Source organism: Marmota flaviventris, chromosome 8, assembly GCF_047511675.1.
Source record: "Marmota flaviventris isolate mMarFla1 chromosome 8, mMarFla1.hap1, whole genome shotgun sequence".
NCBI classification, from domain to species: domain Eukaryota; kingdom Metazoa; phylum Chordata; class Mammalia; order Rodentia; family Sciuridae; genus Marmota; species Marmota flaviventris.
This window is the reverse complement of record NC_092505.1, coordinates 81,095,879-81,115,972: the sequence shown is the minus strand read 5'-3', so window position 1 is coordinate 81,115,972 and position 20,094 is coordinate 81,095,879. Positions and strand designations below refer to the sequence as shown.

General features: G+C 33.4%; 1 protein-coding gene across 1 annotated transcript in view; it reads left to right on the top strand.

Moving 5' to 3' along the window:
- Epha6 (EPH receptor A6) overlaps positions 1-20,094 on the top strand; it is an 808,736-nt gene that overhangs the window by 128,999 nt on the left and 659,643 nt on the right. Inside the window, exon 3 of the mRNA XM_027943203.3 lies at positions 15,069-15,732. Within this exon, the coding sequence (XP_027799004.2) occupies positions 15,069-15,732 (664 nt within the window). The remainder of the gene's footprint in view (positions 1-15,068; positions 15,733-20,094) is intronic.

Below are 20,094 nucleotides of genomic sequence, written 5' to 3'. Positions count from 1 at the left end.
AAGATATCTAAGTATGTCAAAAAGGCTGCTGTATACATAAATTTGGAATTCAGTGAAGAGGTGAGGTGTCTAGGTATAAATCAGATAGTGAGAAATCATCTACCAAGAGAATGTAGGAGTAAAACAAGAAGTGGGAAGAATTTATAGTTTTAGTTATTCCCACTCATCTGTTTCTTCATTAGCTAAATTTCCACATTATTCACATTTTCTTTATAATTATGCTATATAATAAACTTTCAGATTTACTTTCATATAGTTACTAGCAATCCCATTTATATCTCACCTCCCATCTCCTGTTTCTCAATTCATACTTTAAAAGGGAATATCTGATGGGTTATATATTAATCTAATGGTTCCTGACTATTACCTTATGGCATACTTTCCTTCATTAACATGGATGAATTTCCTTTATTTTAGGAACGAATGTTTTCAATATATAATGCATATTAGCTATTATGCTACGTCCCATGTTATTAATTATTAGAATAAACTCTTGTAGATATTATAAGTATTATGTATATAATATATTTTTATTTTATTAATAGTTGAGAACCAAAATGAATCTCCCAGATCACATAGTTTGTATTCATATACCACGTCCATAATTTACAATTATATGTGACTCTAAAGTGCAAATTTAAGAAGAAAAAATTATAGGGATTTAAGCTCTGAGTTGCATAGCTGTATTTATATCCATGTGTACTAACTCCATGTACCACCATAAGGGAGACAAAAGTCAAGAAATAAACACTGGAAAACAGGACTGTGTCGTAACAGTTGACTTCTGGAATCTACTTTTCCCTGAGACTGCTTCACCCCTTCTTTTCCAGAAGTATTACAGAAATAAGATAATTATTTTTTTTCTCCCCAAGATTGTTCAGCTTTCAACTAAATAATACAGACATAAGGTCCAAGAGGGAAAACAGTAAACATTATGCAATGTTTAATTCAAAAAGATAACTAATAAAGATAAAATTAATGTCATATGAGAGTCACAGTATAAAGTATACAATTCATAGGTTTTTGTATATTCACAGAGCTTGGACATTCATCAACAAAGAGTTTTAAAAGTGTTTTCAGCATCCTAGAGAGAAATTCTGTGCTCATGAGGAGTGCCTGCTCAACCCCCACTTCCACCCTCAGGCAAAAACTTAACTGCTTTCTGTTTCTATGGATTTATCTGTTCTTGACATTTTATATAAATGGAATCATATAATAAATGCAGTCTTTTGTGTCTGGCTTCTTCCAATTAGCATAAGGTTTTCAAGATATGTCCATGTTGCTATATTTCTATTTATTTAGGATTAATTTGGCAGTCATTCCAATTGCCAAATATTCTTTAATTGTATAAATATACCACATTTTATTTATCTATTCATCAGTTGATGAATATTTGGGTCTGAACATTTGGCTAGTATGAAGAATGCTGCTATAAATATTCATGTATACGTTCTTGTATGGAAATGTTTTAAATTCTCTCGCATAGATACCTAGCAGTGGAGTAAGGGGTCACATGGTAACGTTATGTTTAACATTTTTAAAGAACTGACAGATAATTTTCTACAGTGATTGTGCCTCTTTACATTCCCACTAGTAATGTTTGAGGGTTCCCATTACTCCATGTTTTCATGAATACATATTTTTGTCTGTTATTTTGTTTATAGGCATCCCAGTGGTTTTGGAGTGGTTTTATACTTTAGTTTTGGTTTGTGCTTCTCTAATGGAAAATTATTCTGATAGCTTTTTATATGCTTATTAGCCATTTGTCTATTTTCTTTGGAGAAATGTCTATTCAAATCCTTGGCCCATTTTTAATTTATTTACTTTTTGTTTTCTAGTTGACAGGACACTTACATATTCTAATACCAGTTTATTCTCAAACTTGAATCTACAAATAGTTCTCCAATGCTTTGGGTTGTTACTTTCTGTAGGGTATCATTTACTGCACAAAAGTTTTTAATTTTGAAGTAAAGGTAATCTATTCTTTTTTAGTTTGTTCTTTTTGGTTTTATAACTAAGAAACCATCTAAAGTAAGGTTCACTTCTGTGTTTTCAGATATTTAGAGTTCTGGCTTTTACACATAGGTCTGTAAACCACTTTGCATTAATTTTTGTGTATGACATAAGAAAGAGGTCTTGACTTCATATTTTGCATGTAGATGTGCAGTTGTCCCATGTAGTATGTTTTTCAGTAATAAATACGTTGCTCAGGAAATAGAAAGGGAAACCAAAATTCCACACAAACAAAACTCACATTTGATTGGAAATATTGGGGAAATTTTATTTTATATATAGTTTCTTTAACTGTGAATAACTTTGAACATGTAGAGAGAAATATTAGGGTAAGAGAATTATAGGAATAGGAAAAAAGAGAAAGTAACAAAAAAAAGTTATAATGATGATTTCATTTTTCCCCGTTACATGCTTTGCAGAGAACCTGGAACCTGATCCTGACAAAATGGCACAAAGACAATCATGTCTATGGAGTGTCTCAGTTACGCCATTCAGGGCATGTGAGCTGGTATAATTGTTACCCAATCCCCTAGGGTCCTTTGGTGAAGGACTACTTTGAGGTGTGTGTTATGGTGATGGGCTTGGGGTATGAGAACTGGTGCACTGCAGAAAGTAGTCTAGAATAGGGATTTTTTCATTGTCAGAGCTGACAGCCTGTGATGGCATGTAGTCTTGAAATTCTTTGGTTTTGTGGGTCCTGCAGTACCCCTCTGGCTTCCCATCTGATTCATTCCTGAGAATAATCTATTATCCAGTGCTACATATCCCTAAGTTTGCCACTGAAACTTGGCCACTTTTTTGGCACTTGGAATAATTTCACTCATCTTTCCTCTTCTGGCCTCTGATATTCCAAAATCCCAACATTACTATTGACACTGGGGAACTACTTTCATAAGCAAACTCTCACAACAACCTTCAAATCTGGTCTGTAAAGAACAACCAAGACTGTTTTTCAAGATGAAGGTGTTCTCCTTTGCACTTTTCTCCCCCAACATCCTATTTCCCTCTTTTCATTCCTTCCCTTCTTCCTTTTCTTCCTTCTTTTGCTTACTTGTTTTATGAAAGGGTTAGTCACAGGAATATAGTCAGCTGGCAGTTCCCTAGTGTTATGTAATAAACCCACTCCTGTGCACTCTGTTGTTGGACTCTTTTGAACTCTTTATCTAAACTTTGAACAAATATTATCTTTTTGACTCTAGGTCATCATTCCTCCTCCCACATGCTTTGAAGAAGTATCCTAATAAAATAGTATATCATACAAACTCCAGCTCCAGCTTCCATTAACCCAGAGTCCTTGGTGAATAGTCACACATCATTCAACTCACTGTGATCTGCCTTTCTTTCCTCTATTACGCAACAGTCTCAAGATCCATTAAAAACCATCATTTTGCAATCTTGCCTGTATACATTATTCTTCAGATGAATAATCCCTTCCATTTCAATGAAGGCAGTGTGTATCTATATTTGGTTTATACCAAAAATTGATCTTCATTATTGATTTTGAACTCTTAAGTTGGGAGGGGGAAGGCACAGCTCTAATGGGGCAGATTTCATTTTGCCAGACACCTGACTGAGATGTTGCTTTTGAATGTCTCCCAGGCAAAGAAAGGCTGCTGGTCGTCTAGCAATAATGAGGGAGTCACATTTGTACACACACAGACTTCAGGAAAATCTGTGTTTAAATCCAAATGTATCCATCTATATTCAATCTAGAACTTAAATCCTTCCTTGTCCATCCTGACTTTACTGCAGGAGATATATCATGGCTAAAGTGTCATCTTTCTCTACAGTTTGATTCATTGATGTCAATTCCTGATCTTGTTCTGCATATGTACCTGATATTATTAACACCTTCTTTGTCAGATTGTTCCATGAGTTGGAGGTTGGATCAGTTGAGTATGTTGTTATTCTTTCTTCAGTGCATTGATAGCACTTAACAATGACCGTTGTCCTTATAAATTACCTTTGCTATTGGAGTGTAACTCATTCAAATCCTAAATATATTACTTACTTGAATGTTAGCCTCTGCCTCTATGAAATCCCACTTCACCACAGAAATAATATTGGCAGTTGAGATGCTTCAGAATAGCAACGTTCATTATTATCTCAACAGCAGTGGAGTACTTGGCCATTTGGAAAGTGAGTAATACAGTTAGTGGGGTACCTGCTTCTGGGAATCATTTTCATGCCCACTGTCTTGTTTTAGGTCCTTAATAAGCTAGTGCTGAAACAAAAATTTGGTAGTTTATTTGGAAAATTCAGGGGCATGGATTGGGGAGGAAAGTGATGCAGAAAGAAGATGATGTCAACATTAAAGGGCACTTTATGAAACTGCTTGATACCATAGATAATTGGTGCTTAATTCCACCATGACATTCAGGGAAATGGTATAAAACATGTCTCATTCACTAAATTCTACTAATCATGTTTTGATGATTTTTTCCTAGGGGTATTAATTTCTTAGCACTGGTGACCTGTCACGTATACAGAGAAAACTTCTATAGTTTTCTTTTTTCTTTTTTTTTTTGTCAGGGGTTCAGTCTTCATACATAGAGTTGATGTTAGCACACCCTGAAAAGTTATAGGAAATGGGCAGAACTCTGACAGCATCTGCTTCATGGAAGAAGTGAAATTAAACTTAACTGACGTCAGCTCATGCAGCATCAAATGCCATTTGAAGAAGTATATGTAAACCTGATTTTCTTTAGAGAAAGAATTTGATTAGCTAAGAATTTTGCCTTAGGAAAATTAAACTGAAGTAGTTTATAGGATTGTTTGGAGAACAGGATTGGATAGTGTTATAGTTTGTGTACAAAAATTCCCTGAAAAGCTCATGTGGCAATGGAGGACAGGTCAGAGGTGAAATGGTTAGATTAGGAGAACTATAACCTCATCAATGGATTTATCCTTCTGGTGGAATAATAGATTACTGGTGGGAACTGCAGGCAGGTAGGACATGGCTGCAAGAAATAGGTCCCTGGTTCCTTGTGTTTGCTCACACACACACTCTGTTTTCCGGCTGCAAAGAGCTTTGCAGCTTTCTTTTGGCATGCCCTTCCACCAAAATGTTCTGCCTCATCTCAATCCCAGAGCAACAAAATCAGCCAGCCATGGACTAAACCTCTGAAACCATCAGTCAAAATAAACTTCTCTGAGTTTTTCTTGTCAGTTATTTTAGTCACAGCAAAGAAAAGCCGACTAGCAGATAGTATAATGGAGAGGGCGTAACATGATGATCTTATTTCTATTTCTAGTTCTGACTGGGACCTGCTCACAGTCCTAATGATAAAGCAGCTTCCAGAAGACTAGCATTCTGAGCACACGCCAACAATAGTATTTCAGATGAAAGAGATTTCATTCTCAGAAGAGCTGAGAACTTAGAATGGAAGCAAACATTCCCAGATTACTTTTTTTTTTTCTGTTCTATTTATAAAGAGTCATGGGAAATCTTCACCCTGTCATTCAGACTTCAATATGTTGTTTGAGCTAAAGCACATTAACCTAAACAGAAACAGCCTTGTATGGAGAGAGTTAAGGTTGTCCTTGCCTGTGCTTTCTGGTATACAGTACTGTCCAACCAACTCTTTGTGACCTTTAGCACCATTTAGCAAAACTTCATTCCCAGTAGTGGTTTACCAAGACAAAGGAACAGAAAAGAGACAATGAAAAAGAACAGAGAACAAAGACAATGAAAAAGGACTAAGCACTAAGAAGCAATTTTTTTGACTAATTTGAAAGCTGCTTAGAAATAGAAGAGCAAAAACTAAGAACATACTCATATGTTAAGCACTTATCTAGTAATACTTGTTTTAATTTATCATCCTCATATAAAACACCAACAGGCCTATGTCAAATTAGTTTAACTCAGATACTCCCTTTCTTGCACAAGCTTTAATTTCCTACAAATCTTTGCCGACTTCACCTATTTCTGGGGCTTTTAAAGACCTACTCTTTTCCATTGTTGAGAACCCATTCCTGGAATAGGTTTTCTTTTCTTTTTTTTTTTTTTTGGAGGAATTTTCTACCAGTATTTACAATTAATTGTAACAAAATCTTAGGGAAGAATTCTCTAGGGTATGGCTGTTTGCCAGATCTGCTTGGGTATTTCTGTATACACAGTGCAACTTGAGTTCATTTCCAGAAAAATTATATGTCATACTTTGGGTTTCTTTCTGTTTTCTCCCACCTATTATGTAAAAGTGAACAGATAAGCTAAAATACAAAGTTGGGGGAAAATACATGATTTACTCTGATCTTTCCTATTGTGTTTGCATGAAATAAACAGTAACATCTTTGGTTATTAGTATATGTACAACTCTAGCTTTGGGTAAAACAATATCATCATATCCCTGGTATATCATAATCCCATTTCCCAGTTTGCAGAGAATAAAGAAAGCATAGTCATTTCAAGTGGTAAACTTCCAAATCTTCAAATATCTAAGTGGATGTATTCATGTGCAATAGGTAACATCTAGTTAGTCTTATCACTTTGGGGAGAGAGGTGTCCCCTGAGGTCTCCAGACCTGATCACATACACCTCTGAATGACGGTTCAGTGCCTCCTTATCATCACTGCTCTATGCAAATCCTCATTTGCTTTATTTTTATTTATTATTGCTGCTCTTTTACCATTCGACTGTTCTGTTGTGTTTGAGGTGATAACAAACATAGTTCATATGTAGAATTCTAATGTTGAACAAGGTTGTCCTACCAGAAGTCATTCCAGTGGGACTAAAGTCTTAAAGTTTTAATTTTAATATAATTGTGAAGTTCTAAGGTATTTAAAATAACAAGAGAAAAATAAATATTACTGTGAAGTGTTAAGGCAACATTAGTGGGCCAAAATTTGATCAAATAAGGTTTATAGAGAATCATGATCTTACCCTGAAAGATTCTTTACTAATTATTTTACACATTATGTGTCTGCAATATGAAATAGCTCTTCTTCAGATTTCTGCATGAAGATGAATGCCAGAGCAACATTTCATCAAATATTTTCTTGTCTTGGCCACCAGTAACTTCTCTGTTAATAATTGCAGTATACATTGAGCTCTTTATTTTACTACACCTTTCAGCAGCATTTAATATATTTAAATATTTTATTTTAGTAATCATTTTCTTCTATAACTTGCATAGAACATCACACTTGTATCTCCCAATTTGCATTCATATGTACAGTTTGAGTATTTTATACTTGATATTTGCAAGAATTAACAATTCATAAATTAATGTATTTAAATACTGTACCTTTTACTTAAAATATAAAATTAATTATAGTTACAGCTGTGGACTATGGATTTAATTAAAAATTAGAGCAAAGATGGATGATTTGACAGAATCTGTAAGTAGTCCTTTTTTATTAAAATCCTGCTCAGTTAAAGGGTACTTGCCAAGCAGCCTTGATTGCATATGGCCTGCTCTTCTCGGGTCACTATCTCTCCCAATGCAAAAATATGTTCCCAAATTAATTTTTCTCTCCTCCTTCTTTGCTTACCTCCATTTTGAAAACACACACACACACACACGCGCGCGCACATGACACATAAAGAGGGAGAGTTCTAAACCTGAATTTTCTTGTACTAAAAATCTTGTGCATTAGCATAATGCCCAAAAAGCCATTTGTTGTTTCTAGGCTTCAGCTAAGGCATGGCATCTGAATTATCTATAATCAGCTACATTATTCTGATATCTTTAAAATAACATTTCTGGTTTGGGAGAGTGCTAAAAGTTTACATATTTCTTTACATGTATGATATTTAGAATCTTGACCTAAGAAACAATAAGTCTCCACATTAGTAGATGCATTGAGAATTAATTTAGAATTCAAGCCTCGTGCTATTCACCTGAATATTCAACAAATACTAAGAACCTACTGTGAGCTTTGTAAATATTCCCTTGGTAATGGGGATGCATTGATGAACAACACAAAGTGTCTACTTTTGTAGAACTAGCATTCTACATACACTTATTTTAATTTAAAGCTTTCATATGGGTCAGCATAAATTTTCAGATACATTTGATGTTTAGTCTTGTGTTTTCTTTAAAATCTCAAGTGAGTTAATTCATTCTTCAGGTCAGTTCCTTCATCTCTAAAACCAGGATAAAACGCTTCATACAAATGCTAATGTATATAAGTTCAAGACTTAAATTAAATGTGGCTTGTGAGATAATTATTCTGTGCTTTCTATATTTGTGAATTCCCATGAAACCTAGCATGGTCCTCAGGTATTGTTGAATATTAAGGCAGAATAATTTAGATGAATATTTGACATCTCTTTATTGTAGTATTGCTGTAAATATTCAAAGATGGTATTTGCAGAATTTTTATTCATTTGTTCAGTAAATTCTTGACTTCTGATAATGCCAGTTAAGATCTTTGGACATATAGAAGGTGGACTCTATTATCAGACATTTAATCTTCATGAATATTTGATGTTTTTAATGGGATGATCTTTTCTTAGTGGAAATTATCCTCATTGCTATAATATTTTGATTCTATTAATAGGAATAATCCACAAAAAGTAATAACTTTATTTGTAAAACTTACTCAGTCTCAGCAGTTGTCTTCTAGATATACCACTGAATTCATATCTTTTTAAATTAAATATCTTTGTAGTACTAATAAAAAAGTTTTATGTTTGCCCAAAGTGAAATAGAAATGTATCTGCACATGATACATTTTGCTTCTCATTTTATTCTCTGAAACTAGTTATCATTTAAATGCAGAGCCTTCGCTTTTCTGCTGCAAAAACAGATTTATGTTATTAACTACATGCCTAGCAGCAGAATTCAGGGCACTAATTTTCTAAGTTTATGTCAGTATATTGACTCAAAGTGAATTTTTAAGTGGTTGTGAGGAAAATATCATATTAGAATAAGAAGGCCCTTTAAGAAGTTTTTCATTGATAGAAAATATTAGATGTATATGCTTTAAACAATTAAGCCACGACAGAGTTACATAATGAGCTGCCTGTGTGTTCAATAACTATAGTTTATTTTTCTTATGCAAGGGGCAGGAAGAATGTTCTGAACAAATCAGATAGACGCCATTTTACCAAATGAAAGCTTCTCTTCATTCTGAAGCATTCTTTTTCTTAGGATGAATTTGATGTTTTACTTTTCTCTTGCTCCTTTTTCTAATAAACTTGGTTATCTGTGGGACTAATTAGTTAAGTCATAGACTTAAAACACTGTGGAACGAATTACATAGGGAACCTGACAAGGAATTAAAAATTCATCAGGATTTTGTTTTTGTTTTATTTTAAGCTATCTTTAGATTAATGCTCATTGGGAAAAATGAATAATTTGCTTTTATTGCATTATTAATTAATCATCTGCCAGTAATACTAGACAACTTGAAAGGTCATTTACTTTTTTGGAGTCGTATCTTTGAAATGGTGCTTTGTTGTAGACTTTCCTCTGCATGGCTTCCCGTTTATATGTTTATCACAACCACATTTTGAGGAATAAAAAGATAAGAAAAAAACATTTCTCCACAAACTTTTTTTTTTTTCATATTGGCATGAGTTGGGATCTGTTACAGTTTGCGACAGAAATAAATTCAGGAATCAATAATTTTATTAAAGCACAGAGTGGAGAGGGAGGAAAAAGTTTTGATCTACATATGAATACTTATTTTTTAGGAGGCAGAGGTAAAGACCAAAGTACTTCTGTACAGCATTGTCTTTCTCCAATGTTTTTGGAGTGCTTTCTGTCTCATTCCTTCCTATCAGTACATATAACATTACTTTTTACAGATTTTTATTTTTATTCCCCTTGAATCAGCAAGCCCTGCAGCTGTGTATGGTCCTCATATAGTCAGGGCATGATTTTCCTCCCTACCATGTGTTTCTAGGGATACAGAGGTAAACGTATTAGTCTGAGGGTGATTGATCTTTTCCTTTGCTAGTTCTTTAAGTGAGTTTTCAGGACTTTCACTTTCTTTGAAAATTTAATTAGCTTTGAAGTAGTTCATTTCATTTTGAGAAATTATCTGCTTTTATCTTAAAATTTCAAAGTTTACTATGGAATAAAATTTATATTCCTGTTGCATTCTAAATATTTTTCAAAAGGAAGAAAATATGCATTTGAGACATTTATATGAGGACTTGGATATATGGTCAGTTTATCAATTTATTATCTAAACATTCCTTCCCTACAAAGGCTATGTGTTTGACTTATTTTAATATCTGTGAGAAAAGAAAGCAGTCTGATTCTTCAATGATATTTCTGCTTTAAGTATTAATTTTCTTGTTCTAACTTTCTATTCTCAAAAGTAATTCAGTTTTTGCCTAGTTTATTTGACTTGTTATGGAAACAAAAACTTCATATGTGGGTAGAGATTTTTTTTTTTTAAAGAGAGAGCTCAGGTATAAATACACTACAGACTATTTAGAGCTCTGTACTCCTGTCAGTTCTAAGAAATATTCAATTGAGATGGGAATGGCAAGAGCTCAGCACTAAGATAAATGCCCTGTTGTATGTATCCAGTGGGTAAATGCTGTTACCCCTAGTAAAACAAATATACTTATTTTCCAGCTGTGAAATGTTTAAATATACATGAACCACCTAAATGTTGAAAATATAGGATGAAAATAATCAAACATCTCATTAGTTCTGCTATTATATTAGTCAATTCCATCAGCTGTTTGCTTTTATGTAGCAGGCACTGAAGCAAAATATACCAATTCCTCCTTCACGTATTCTTTTTGCTCTTAATTTTTTCATATTTTTCATGTAAGACTAACAGTATCATAATATAAAAGCAATAAGCCAATGTATAATGTACAAAAAAGCTCAGAAAACCAAAAAAAACAAGTCCTTGAAGCTTCTTCATAGTAGAGTATCTTGTAAACTATGTTCGTACTTATAGCCTGTGTAAGTAGAACAAAGAATTTTTTTTTTTTTTTTTTTTTTTTGCAGTTCTTTATGAGTTGCTTTCTTTGGGTACAGGAGTGGATATATGAATTATAGGTGATAAGTGCAAGTTTTGTCATGTGAACTATCTTGGTTAATGAAAACTGTTGCTTTAGCAAGAAGGAGATTTCCTTCAGAGATTTTCTGGGAAAGAATGTTTTAAGAGTCATATGACTATTTTAAGAATGTGCATGTTGGATATGTTATAGTTACGGTTGGATATGTTATGATATAGTTGTGGTGTCTATAGCAGGAAAAGTAATAAGGCTTTGGAAGATTTATATACTCATGAGTCCCACAGAGGGAGTCTGTATATTTCTTTACTCATGAGTCCCACAGAGGGAGTCTGTACATGCTATGAAAGACAATAGAGGTTTTGGTCAGATGGTAAATGGCAAAACTCTAGGCCAGAAGCCTTTAATGAGATTTCCAAGTAAAGGTACTGCAGAGTAGGCACTTCAGCATGGTTAGTTTAAATAATTCCTGTGGGATTTGTACTTTAAGGGTGGTCTCTAAATGCCTCATACCCAGCCTGGGATGATTTAGGACAAGAGGAATATTGGAATATTGGCTGCCTGTGTGAAAATTAGATAAGTGGATGTTTGGGGATTTAGACTTGGGGTTGGTTGTTTGGCATATAAAAGATCCACTTCAGCCCTTTGCAATCTCTAAGAATTATCTAGCCCTGGGAGGGAAGTTTTTTCATCTGCTCAACTCTCTCAACAAGCTTTATAAGATGCCAAAACATCATAGACTATAGAAAATCAAGCCAGAAGCCTTGGTTCTAGTTCATGGTCAGTACAAGTATAACAATGAGCAATTACTTTAACTTTGGAGCCTTGGATTCCTTACTCGTATCATGAAAATGAATACTAATAAGGTATGAAAATCCGTGCTGCTACTACTACTACTACTACTATTTTTTTTTTTTTTTTTGTCTTTTTTGGAACTGGGGGTGGAACCCAGGGCTTTGTGAATACAAGACAAATGCTTTGCCAGTGAGCTACATCCCAGCCCTTTCTATGCTACTTTAATGAGTATAAAGCTTTAATGAATATAAACTCAGTGTATAGTTTCCTTAGAGGTCATTACATCCAAGATGAATATGTAGTCCAAAGAAATAGTCCTTTGGACTATACCTAATTCTTGCTTAAGCAAAACTTCTTACTGATCATGAAACTTGAAGTTTTTAACCTTTTCTGTCCATCGCTTTGTAATTCATCTATCCACAACTTGATCTAAAGAAAGGGCTTATAAAATCAAGACAAAAAAATCTTTGTTCTACCTATGTTGGCCATAAAAACAGAAATGATTTGCAAACGTATGGTTTGCTTTACTAAGTTTTTTTCTACATTGTATATTAGCAAATTTTTTATATAATGGTGTGTTAGATTTTTTTTTCACTGTGACAAATACCTGAGATAATCCAATTATAAGGAGGAAAGTTTTACTTTGGCTCACTATTTCAGAGGTTTCAGTTCATGATCACTTGACATCATTGCCCTTGGGTCTGTGGCAGCACAGTACATAGTGGAATGAGCATGTGGCAGAGGAGCTGCTCACCTCATGGCAGTCATGAAGGGAAAAGAGAGGATATGTGTGTGTGTGTGTATAGAGAGGATAACCAATATCTCCTTTCAGAACACTCTCTGAGTGATCTAATTTCCTTCTATTAGGCCAGTCTCCCCAAAGTGCTACAGATTAGCAATCAAGTCTTTAACATGGTGGAGATATTTCAGATCCAAATTATAGCAAATGGGTATACTATTTTATTCCAACATAAAACATATTTGAAAAAAAATTAAGTATCAGGAGATTAAGGAGTTAGAATATTTTGGGTTCAGTGACTGCAATGCAGCTGAAGCAAATTGTCAAATTAATGACAATTAATGATGGTTTGATTTGTAAGTTTATCTAATTTCTACCTTTATCTACACACATAGAAAATGAATTATGTATTTGTTTTGAATGAAATTTTGAAATTTAATCCATTATATATCTGTGGTACAACCTTAAAGTTTTCTCACAGTGTAGGCATGTAGATTAGTTTTATACACTAGCTTCAACATCTTCCCCTCTTCCTTACTGAATTGTTTTAGTCTTTAAGGTGCATGTCATGTGCCTTCTTCATTGCCAATCCTTCCAAAACACTCCAATTCATGAATAAGTTCTCATATGAGCACATACTATGTTTACTATATGTCCCATTCCATTGTTACTTATAAACAAACCTGTGCTATCAGTAACATTTTCCTAATTTTTTTTATTTTAAAGATATAATAATATTTCCAATGAGAACAAGCCTTGTATCCTTGTATCCTCATTTTAACACTTTTATGGAACTTGACACATACAGTAAATTCATTAATTATTATCAATTTCTTATTAACACATGACCTCTAAGATTCACAATATATTTTATGATGTTAAAAGTGTTTTGAAGTAAATGTTTACATTACCTGACTAAGAGTGAGGTAGAACCTAGTGGGTTCTTTAAATATTATATTTAACTCTGCAAGTTAATAAAGAATAATTATAATATTTTCAAATTCCAAATTGGGTATTCTTTATCTTCCTGTCATCTTTAGACCCAGAAAAGGAAGGCCATGCTCTCTGTCTAGAGCTTTTCGTGATCTTGCCCTTTCTCTCCTCTGGCTTTACTCCTTTTCATGAAACTCTAACCTTGCGGGATGAGGAGATTTGCCACATAAATCCTATGCTTTCCACTTACATAAGACCATAGATTGTCAAGACCCCATAATTTATTTCTCAAGATCAGGGTTTCTTTCAGGAACTCCATGTCCTGTTGAGGTCCATCCTCCAATGGATATACTGTGCATTGTTCTGCCCGTCTCAAGTTAAATGGAAGACCAAAGTTGGAAGCTTTGGGTAGCAGGAAAGGAGCACAGCTTGTACCTGAAGGCTTGTAGGCCACCATATGTACATGGTGAAGCCCTCATGGTTTGGGATAGAGCTAGAGTCAAGGAATGGAACAACAGTAGGACTGACTGAAATAGGGGCTAGCCCTCTATGGACCACCACATACTTCCATTGCTATTCTAAAGAATACAAGTATTTTTCTATGGACCTGGCATCCCAGGTTGTTAGGAAGTTGGCTTTACAAAGTAAAAATATAAAAATTTAAATTTTCATCTTATTTAAAGTATGATTTACTATTTAAAAATATTTATACACTTGGTATGTAAGGCCCCAAACTTATATTGTTGCCTCAGGTCCCAATTTCCAGATATGTTAGTAAATTTCATATTCTTTTACAGTTGTACCAATCTTGAATTTATTTTCTTATTTTAGGAAATCAAATTCAAATTTAGAAATCTAATGTAAAGTATTTTCTCTCTTCTTGGTTAAAATGAAATTTATCAATTGCTTTGGTATTAAGTCCAATTCTAATTTCTTTATTTTTCTTTCTTCCTTTTTTCCTCCTCTTCCTCCTCCTCTTTTTTCTGTCAATGATCGAAGAAACAATTTTTTTCACAAACATCTCAAATTTGACATCAAGGATAATGCACAACTTTAAGTATCATTATATACTGTCTTTGAGTAGTTTCATATTTCTTGTGTGATTTTTCTGACCCTTTTCTCCATGTAAACATCCCCCCAAAGAGCCATGTAAATATTTTACTGAATACTGTAAAAAACATCGTGATGTGATGTGTGGCAAATTGGATATGAGGACAGATGGGGAAACCAGAGAGCATATATCATGTGTCTCATTGTTTTCTTTTTTTCTTTAATCAGATAATGAATGCTTCTTTATGTTCTTTTAGTGTTACAGGAAATAATTAAACTGCTCTTTATGTATTTAAGTAGTATATACTTTATAACAGTCCTATGAAATGGGTAATATTAAGTTTAATTTTACACTTAAGGAAATTAGAGATATTAAATAAAGTTGCTGTAGGTCATACAGTTAATATGTAAGAAGGCAAGATTCATACAGGGATGGTCAATTGCAGAAACCATCCTCTCAATCAGAGGCTCATGATTAAAATGCTGTTGCATTATTGCTTTGAACAGCTTCATTTGTATCCTTTTAATTCACTTTATGTTAAAATATTTGGAAGTTTCCATTTCACCATTGTCGTTTTATAATTACTTAATTTTTTTTTCTTTTCACAGTGGGATGCCATCACTGAAATGGATGAACACAATAGGCCTATTCATACTTACCAGGTATGCAATGTAATGGAGCCAAACCAAAACAACTGGCTTCGTACAAACTGGATCTCACGTGATGCAGCTCAGAAAATTTATGTGGAAATGAAGTTCACACTAAGGGATTGTAACAGCATCCCTTGGGTCTTGGGGACTTGCAAAGAAACCTTCAATCTGTATTATATGGAATCAGATGAGTCCCATGCAATTAAATTCAAGCCAAGCCAGTATATAAAGATTGACACAATTGCTGCTGATGAGAGTTTTACCCAGATGGATTTAGGTGATCGCATCCTCAAACTCAACACCGAAATTCGTGAAGTGGGGCCTATAGAAAGAAAGGGATTTTATCTGGCTTTTCAAGACATTGGGGCATGCATTGCCCTGGTCTCTGTTCGTGTTTTCTACAAAAAGTGTCCCTTCACTGTTCGAAACTTGGCCATGTTTCCTGATACCATCCCAAGAGTTGACTCTTCCTCTTTGGTTGAAGTACGGGGCTCTTGTGTGAAGAGTGCCGAAGAGCGTGATACTCCTAAACTATATTGTGGAGCAGATGGAGATTGGCTGGTTCCTCTTGGAAGGTGTATCTGCAGTACAGGATATGAAGAAATTGAGGGTTCTTGCCATGGTAAGGAACATTTAAATAATTTATTTTGCATTTAATTATTTTTTAAAAGTAAACATGTTCTACAATAATTTGAAAATAGTAAACATTTTGATACTGCTCCTAATAGTTAATTATACAAAAAATCGACTCCTATTATCTATATGAAAATGTATAACCTTTTTTTTTCTTCCTGGGAAAATATATCATTTTTCTTTTGATAAAGGAGTTAAACACTAGGTATTGTGGTTTTCACCTACTTTTATGAAGAAGACTAAAATCAACCATAGTAATAAAAACCAATGGGGATTCAAAATAGGATTTGCCCAATGTCCCTGTGTTGGTGGTTTAGAGACACTGTCATATTGAAACACCATTAAAAAATGATTGCATTTTCATGTTGAATTATAATAAAAGAATAATATTTAAGTGGAATTATACTTAAAGGGGTAATTCATATGTTTTATTTTTTTTAAAAAAATAAGCTAGTTTATACAGGTGTTATGTGTTTGAAGGTTGAAGGTTGAGTATTGACTTTTTCAAAAATTAATTTGTCCCTTGTTATTATTAAGTACACTTTCTAGCCACATGACACAGTAATTATTTATTAAAATAGCAGTATTTGTATAAGGTCCAAGTATTAGGATATATTAATACTACATAATGCTAGTTAAGTTTAGCATTACACAGGGTTAGATAATGAAAGACCTGTAATTTTAAAAGAGAAACATTTTTCCCTTTTTATATGAAATATCTTATGAGGGTTTATTAATTTAATGAATCTATATAAAGATTTTATATACCCTTGATAAAGATCATCTATTCAATTATATTTGCATTTAGTACTCAAAACCAAAACACAAATATAGAAAAAAAAAGTTATTTTCTTGGTAAACTGTAGCATACTAGAGTTATTTCCTTCTCAGAGATAAATTATATACAGATGTTTGCCGGTAGTGCCATATTGAATTTTTTGACGTCTTGATTGATGCTATATTCATATTCATTAAAAAAATTGAGAAAAAGTAAATAAGGAAAAAAATACTTGTTTTTATATGAGGGTCATGGGTAATATATATGAACTTTTCAAAGGATTTATCTACTCATAAAATGTTTGGGTTCTTGATTCTTGAAAAGTTTGCTAGAGGCTCCAGTGATCCTCATGTTTTATAGTTGGAGAACATTAATATTGGCATGAAAAGTCAGTAGTGTGTATTTTATAAAGCATGAACTAGTCTTCTTCCACTATTTAATCACTCAAATATATTTTATTCAGATTTATCAATATAGATTGAACCTGAAATTTTTACTCACTTAAAACAAAGATTTATAATGGAGCAAAAATAAATCATAAATTATCCTGGATAGATTTATAAAATACTTTACATTTTTTGTTATATTTTTATTACAGTAAATATTTTATACATATGAAAAATTATTCAGTGAATGGGAGGGCAATTAGAACTGGGAATAAAATATACCCAAGGAACCATACTGTTTTGCCACATTTTAAAGTAGATAGAAGTTACAGGCTTTGATTGATAAAAATAATCAAATTTTAAAAATATTTTTAAAATTGTTCAATAATCCAAGGATTTATGTGATTAGCTTTTACTATATTTGTATTTTTATGGCATAGACCATAGGATTAAAGTAACCAACCATGATGACTAGATATCTTTTTACTTAACATGCTTGTTGTGTGAAATTTTATTCTTTGTATATGTCCTAATATTTCTTTATTGTCTGGCAAAGGTGATTTTGGACAAATGATAAATTAGCATCCTCAGATTGTCCAGTGTTTCTGCATGTCTATTTTTATGTCTTGTTATCTTTATTCTTATTTACCTGGTTTCAGAAATATAAGGGAGTTGGGATAGTATAAATGTTCATCATCTTCTTTACTATATGCCAGAAACTATAAGGATTGAACTTGAATTTTATGTCCATGGCTTACTAAATTTGAAATCAGTTTTTATATCTATTTGTTATTTTGTAAGACTGAAAATAACCACATATGGTTTTAATTAAATATAAGGACATGCTATTAGCAAAGAAAAGGGAATTTGAGTGGATATAGAGACTAGTTTTTTTATTTGTTCTAATTATGACATTAGAATGCATAAATGGATTATAATTTCTCATTCTTCTGGTTGTACATGTTGTAGAATCATGCTGGTCATATAATTATATATGTACATATAGTAATGATGTCTTATTCATTCTACTATACTTCCTACATCTATACCCCTGCCTTCTCCCTTCACTCCCCCTCTACAAAATCCAAAGTACCTCTATTTTGGCCTAAACACACCCTGCCCCTTATTGTGAATTAGCATCCACATATCAGAGAAAACATTTGGCCTTTGGTATTTTGGGATTGGCTTACTTCACTTAAAGTGATATTCTCTAGCTGCATCCATTTACCAACAAATGCCATAATTTCATTCTTAAGGCTTTGTAATATTATAGAGTGTATATATATCATATTATCTTTATCCATTCATCTGTTGAACGTCATATAGGTTGGTTCCATAGTTTAGCTATTGTGAATTGAGCTGCTAAAAACATGGATGTGGCTGCATCAGTATAGTATGCTGATTTTAAGTCATTTGGGTATAAACCAAGGAGTGGGATAATTGAGTCAAATGGTGATTCAATTTCAAGTTTTCTGAGGAATCTCCTTCTGCTTTCCATAATGGTTGCAATTATTTGCAGTCCCATGAGCAATGTATGAGTTTACCTTTTCCCCCACATCCTAGCCAACATTTATTGTTGCTCATGTTCTTGATAATTGCCATTCTGACTTGAGTGAGATGAAATCTTAGTTTTGATATGCATTTCTCTAATTGCTGGAGATGTTAAACTTTTTTTTCATATAGTTTTTTTGTTGTTGTTGATCTATTGTATTTCTTCTGTGAAATGTCTGTTCAGTTCCTTAGCACATTTATTGATTAGGTTATTTATTTTATGGTGTTGAGTTTTTTTTAATATATCCTGGAGATTAACATAGAGACCCATTTTTAAACTTTTTTTGTGGCAGCATCCTATGTTCTGTACAAATTATTTGCTTACAATTCTGTAGTCAGGATATCTGGACTGGGTTCACAGCGGTTCTTATTTGGTCTTAAATACAACTAAAGTTATTTGAAGATTTATCAGAGCTGAATGTCTAAGAATGGCTTCATACACTTATAATTCTATATCTAGGATCTTTGACGTTCTAAGGTTGCTTACTGTCTACATCCTAATTATACTCTTTTAGTGTGTTTTATTTCAGATAATTATTCTAGTATTTTTCTTTATTGGTATGTATATTAAAAGTGATTATTCCCAATAATATTCAAGTGACTTCACAATTGGGCCCTGTTCTGTTCTTTTCCTAGCCTTGGATAATTCTGTCTGCTATTCTACTTTTATTATTTTTGAAAAATTTCTGTGCTTTTCCTGTCCCTTTTTTTTTCATATTTTATTTAGCTGCTCAGTGCCCTTTTCTTCCTTTTTCTGCAATGGCATTTCATTCATCCTCTGAAGTGTAGCAGAAATGTCCTATGTCTGGGTTTTCAGTGAGTTAATAGCTCTCTTCTCTATGTGAACAGTTTTTACTAATTGTTTATTTGCTTGTTTCACCTGGCTATCAGATAAAAGAGGTGTATTTCAACCTCGCCTGTGTAATAAAGGGTAGGAAACTGGTTGATGGGAGTGTTTCTGTGGCACTGAGCATGGACTCTCCTGAGTAAAGGTTTAGCTTCTGGTGGAGCTGCTCCCTGCGCTGTTTATCCTCATCTATGAAACAAGAAAGCTCCTTTCAGTGAGGGTTTCAGTATTATATAGATCTGGAAGGCCTTAGAAAGTATGGTCATCCATCATTTTATGACTGGGCACTAAATTACTAAAAACAGAGCTTCATTTTCTGGGGCCAACAGTAATGACCAACACTAGACTGAGAATTGAAGCTCAGATGTTTCTCCTATGGGCTGTTGTGAGTTTTTCCTTTCTTCTTTCCACTATTTTCCCCCTTCCTTCCTCCCTCCCTTTCTTCCTCTCTCTTCCAATCAGTGGTGCTCTTACTTTGTGTTAATTTTTCCTGTCTGCCAAGCCCAAAATAATGGAGGTCTGTTACACATTATTTAAGACCCCTTTCAAGCTGTTGTTTTCTGTAGTCCAGTATAGTTATTGTTAGGACAGAATTGACACATCCGTTCTGAAATTTAGGCTACCGAGAGTAATGGAAAAAATACAGATTTATGTGGAACTTTGCAGATAAAGATCACAAATAAGAAAATTTACAATGAAGCTTTGTATATTTTCATAATTTGCTTGAATTAATTTGAGAGCTCTAACTATGCAGTAGACACGTAAGGTGGTTTAAAGTAGAATAAATCC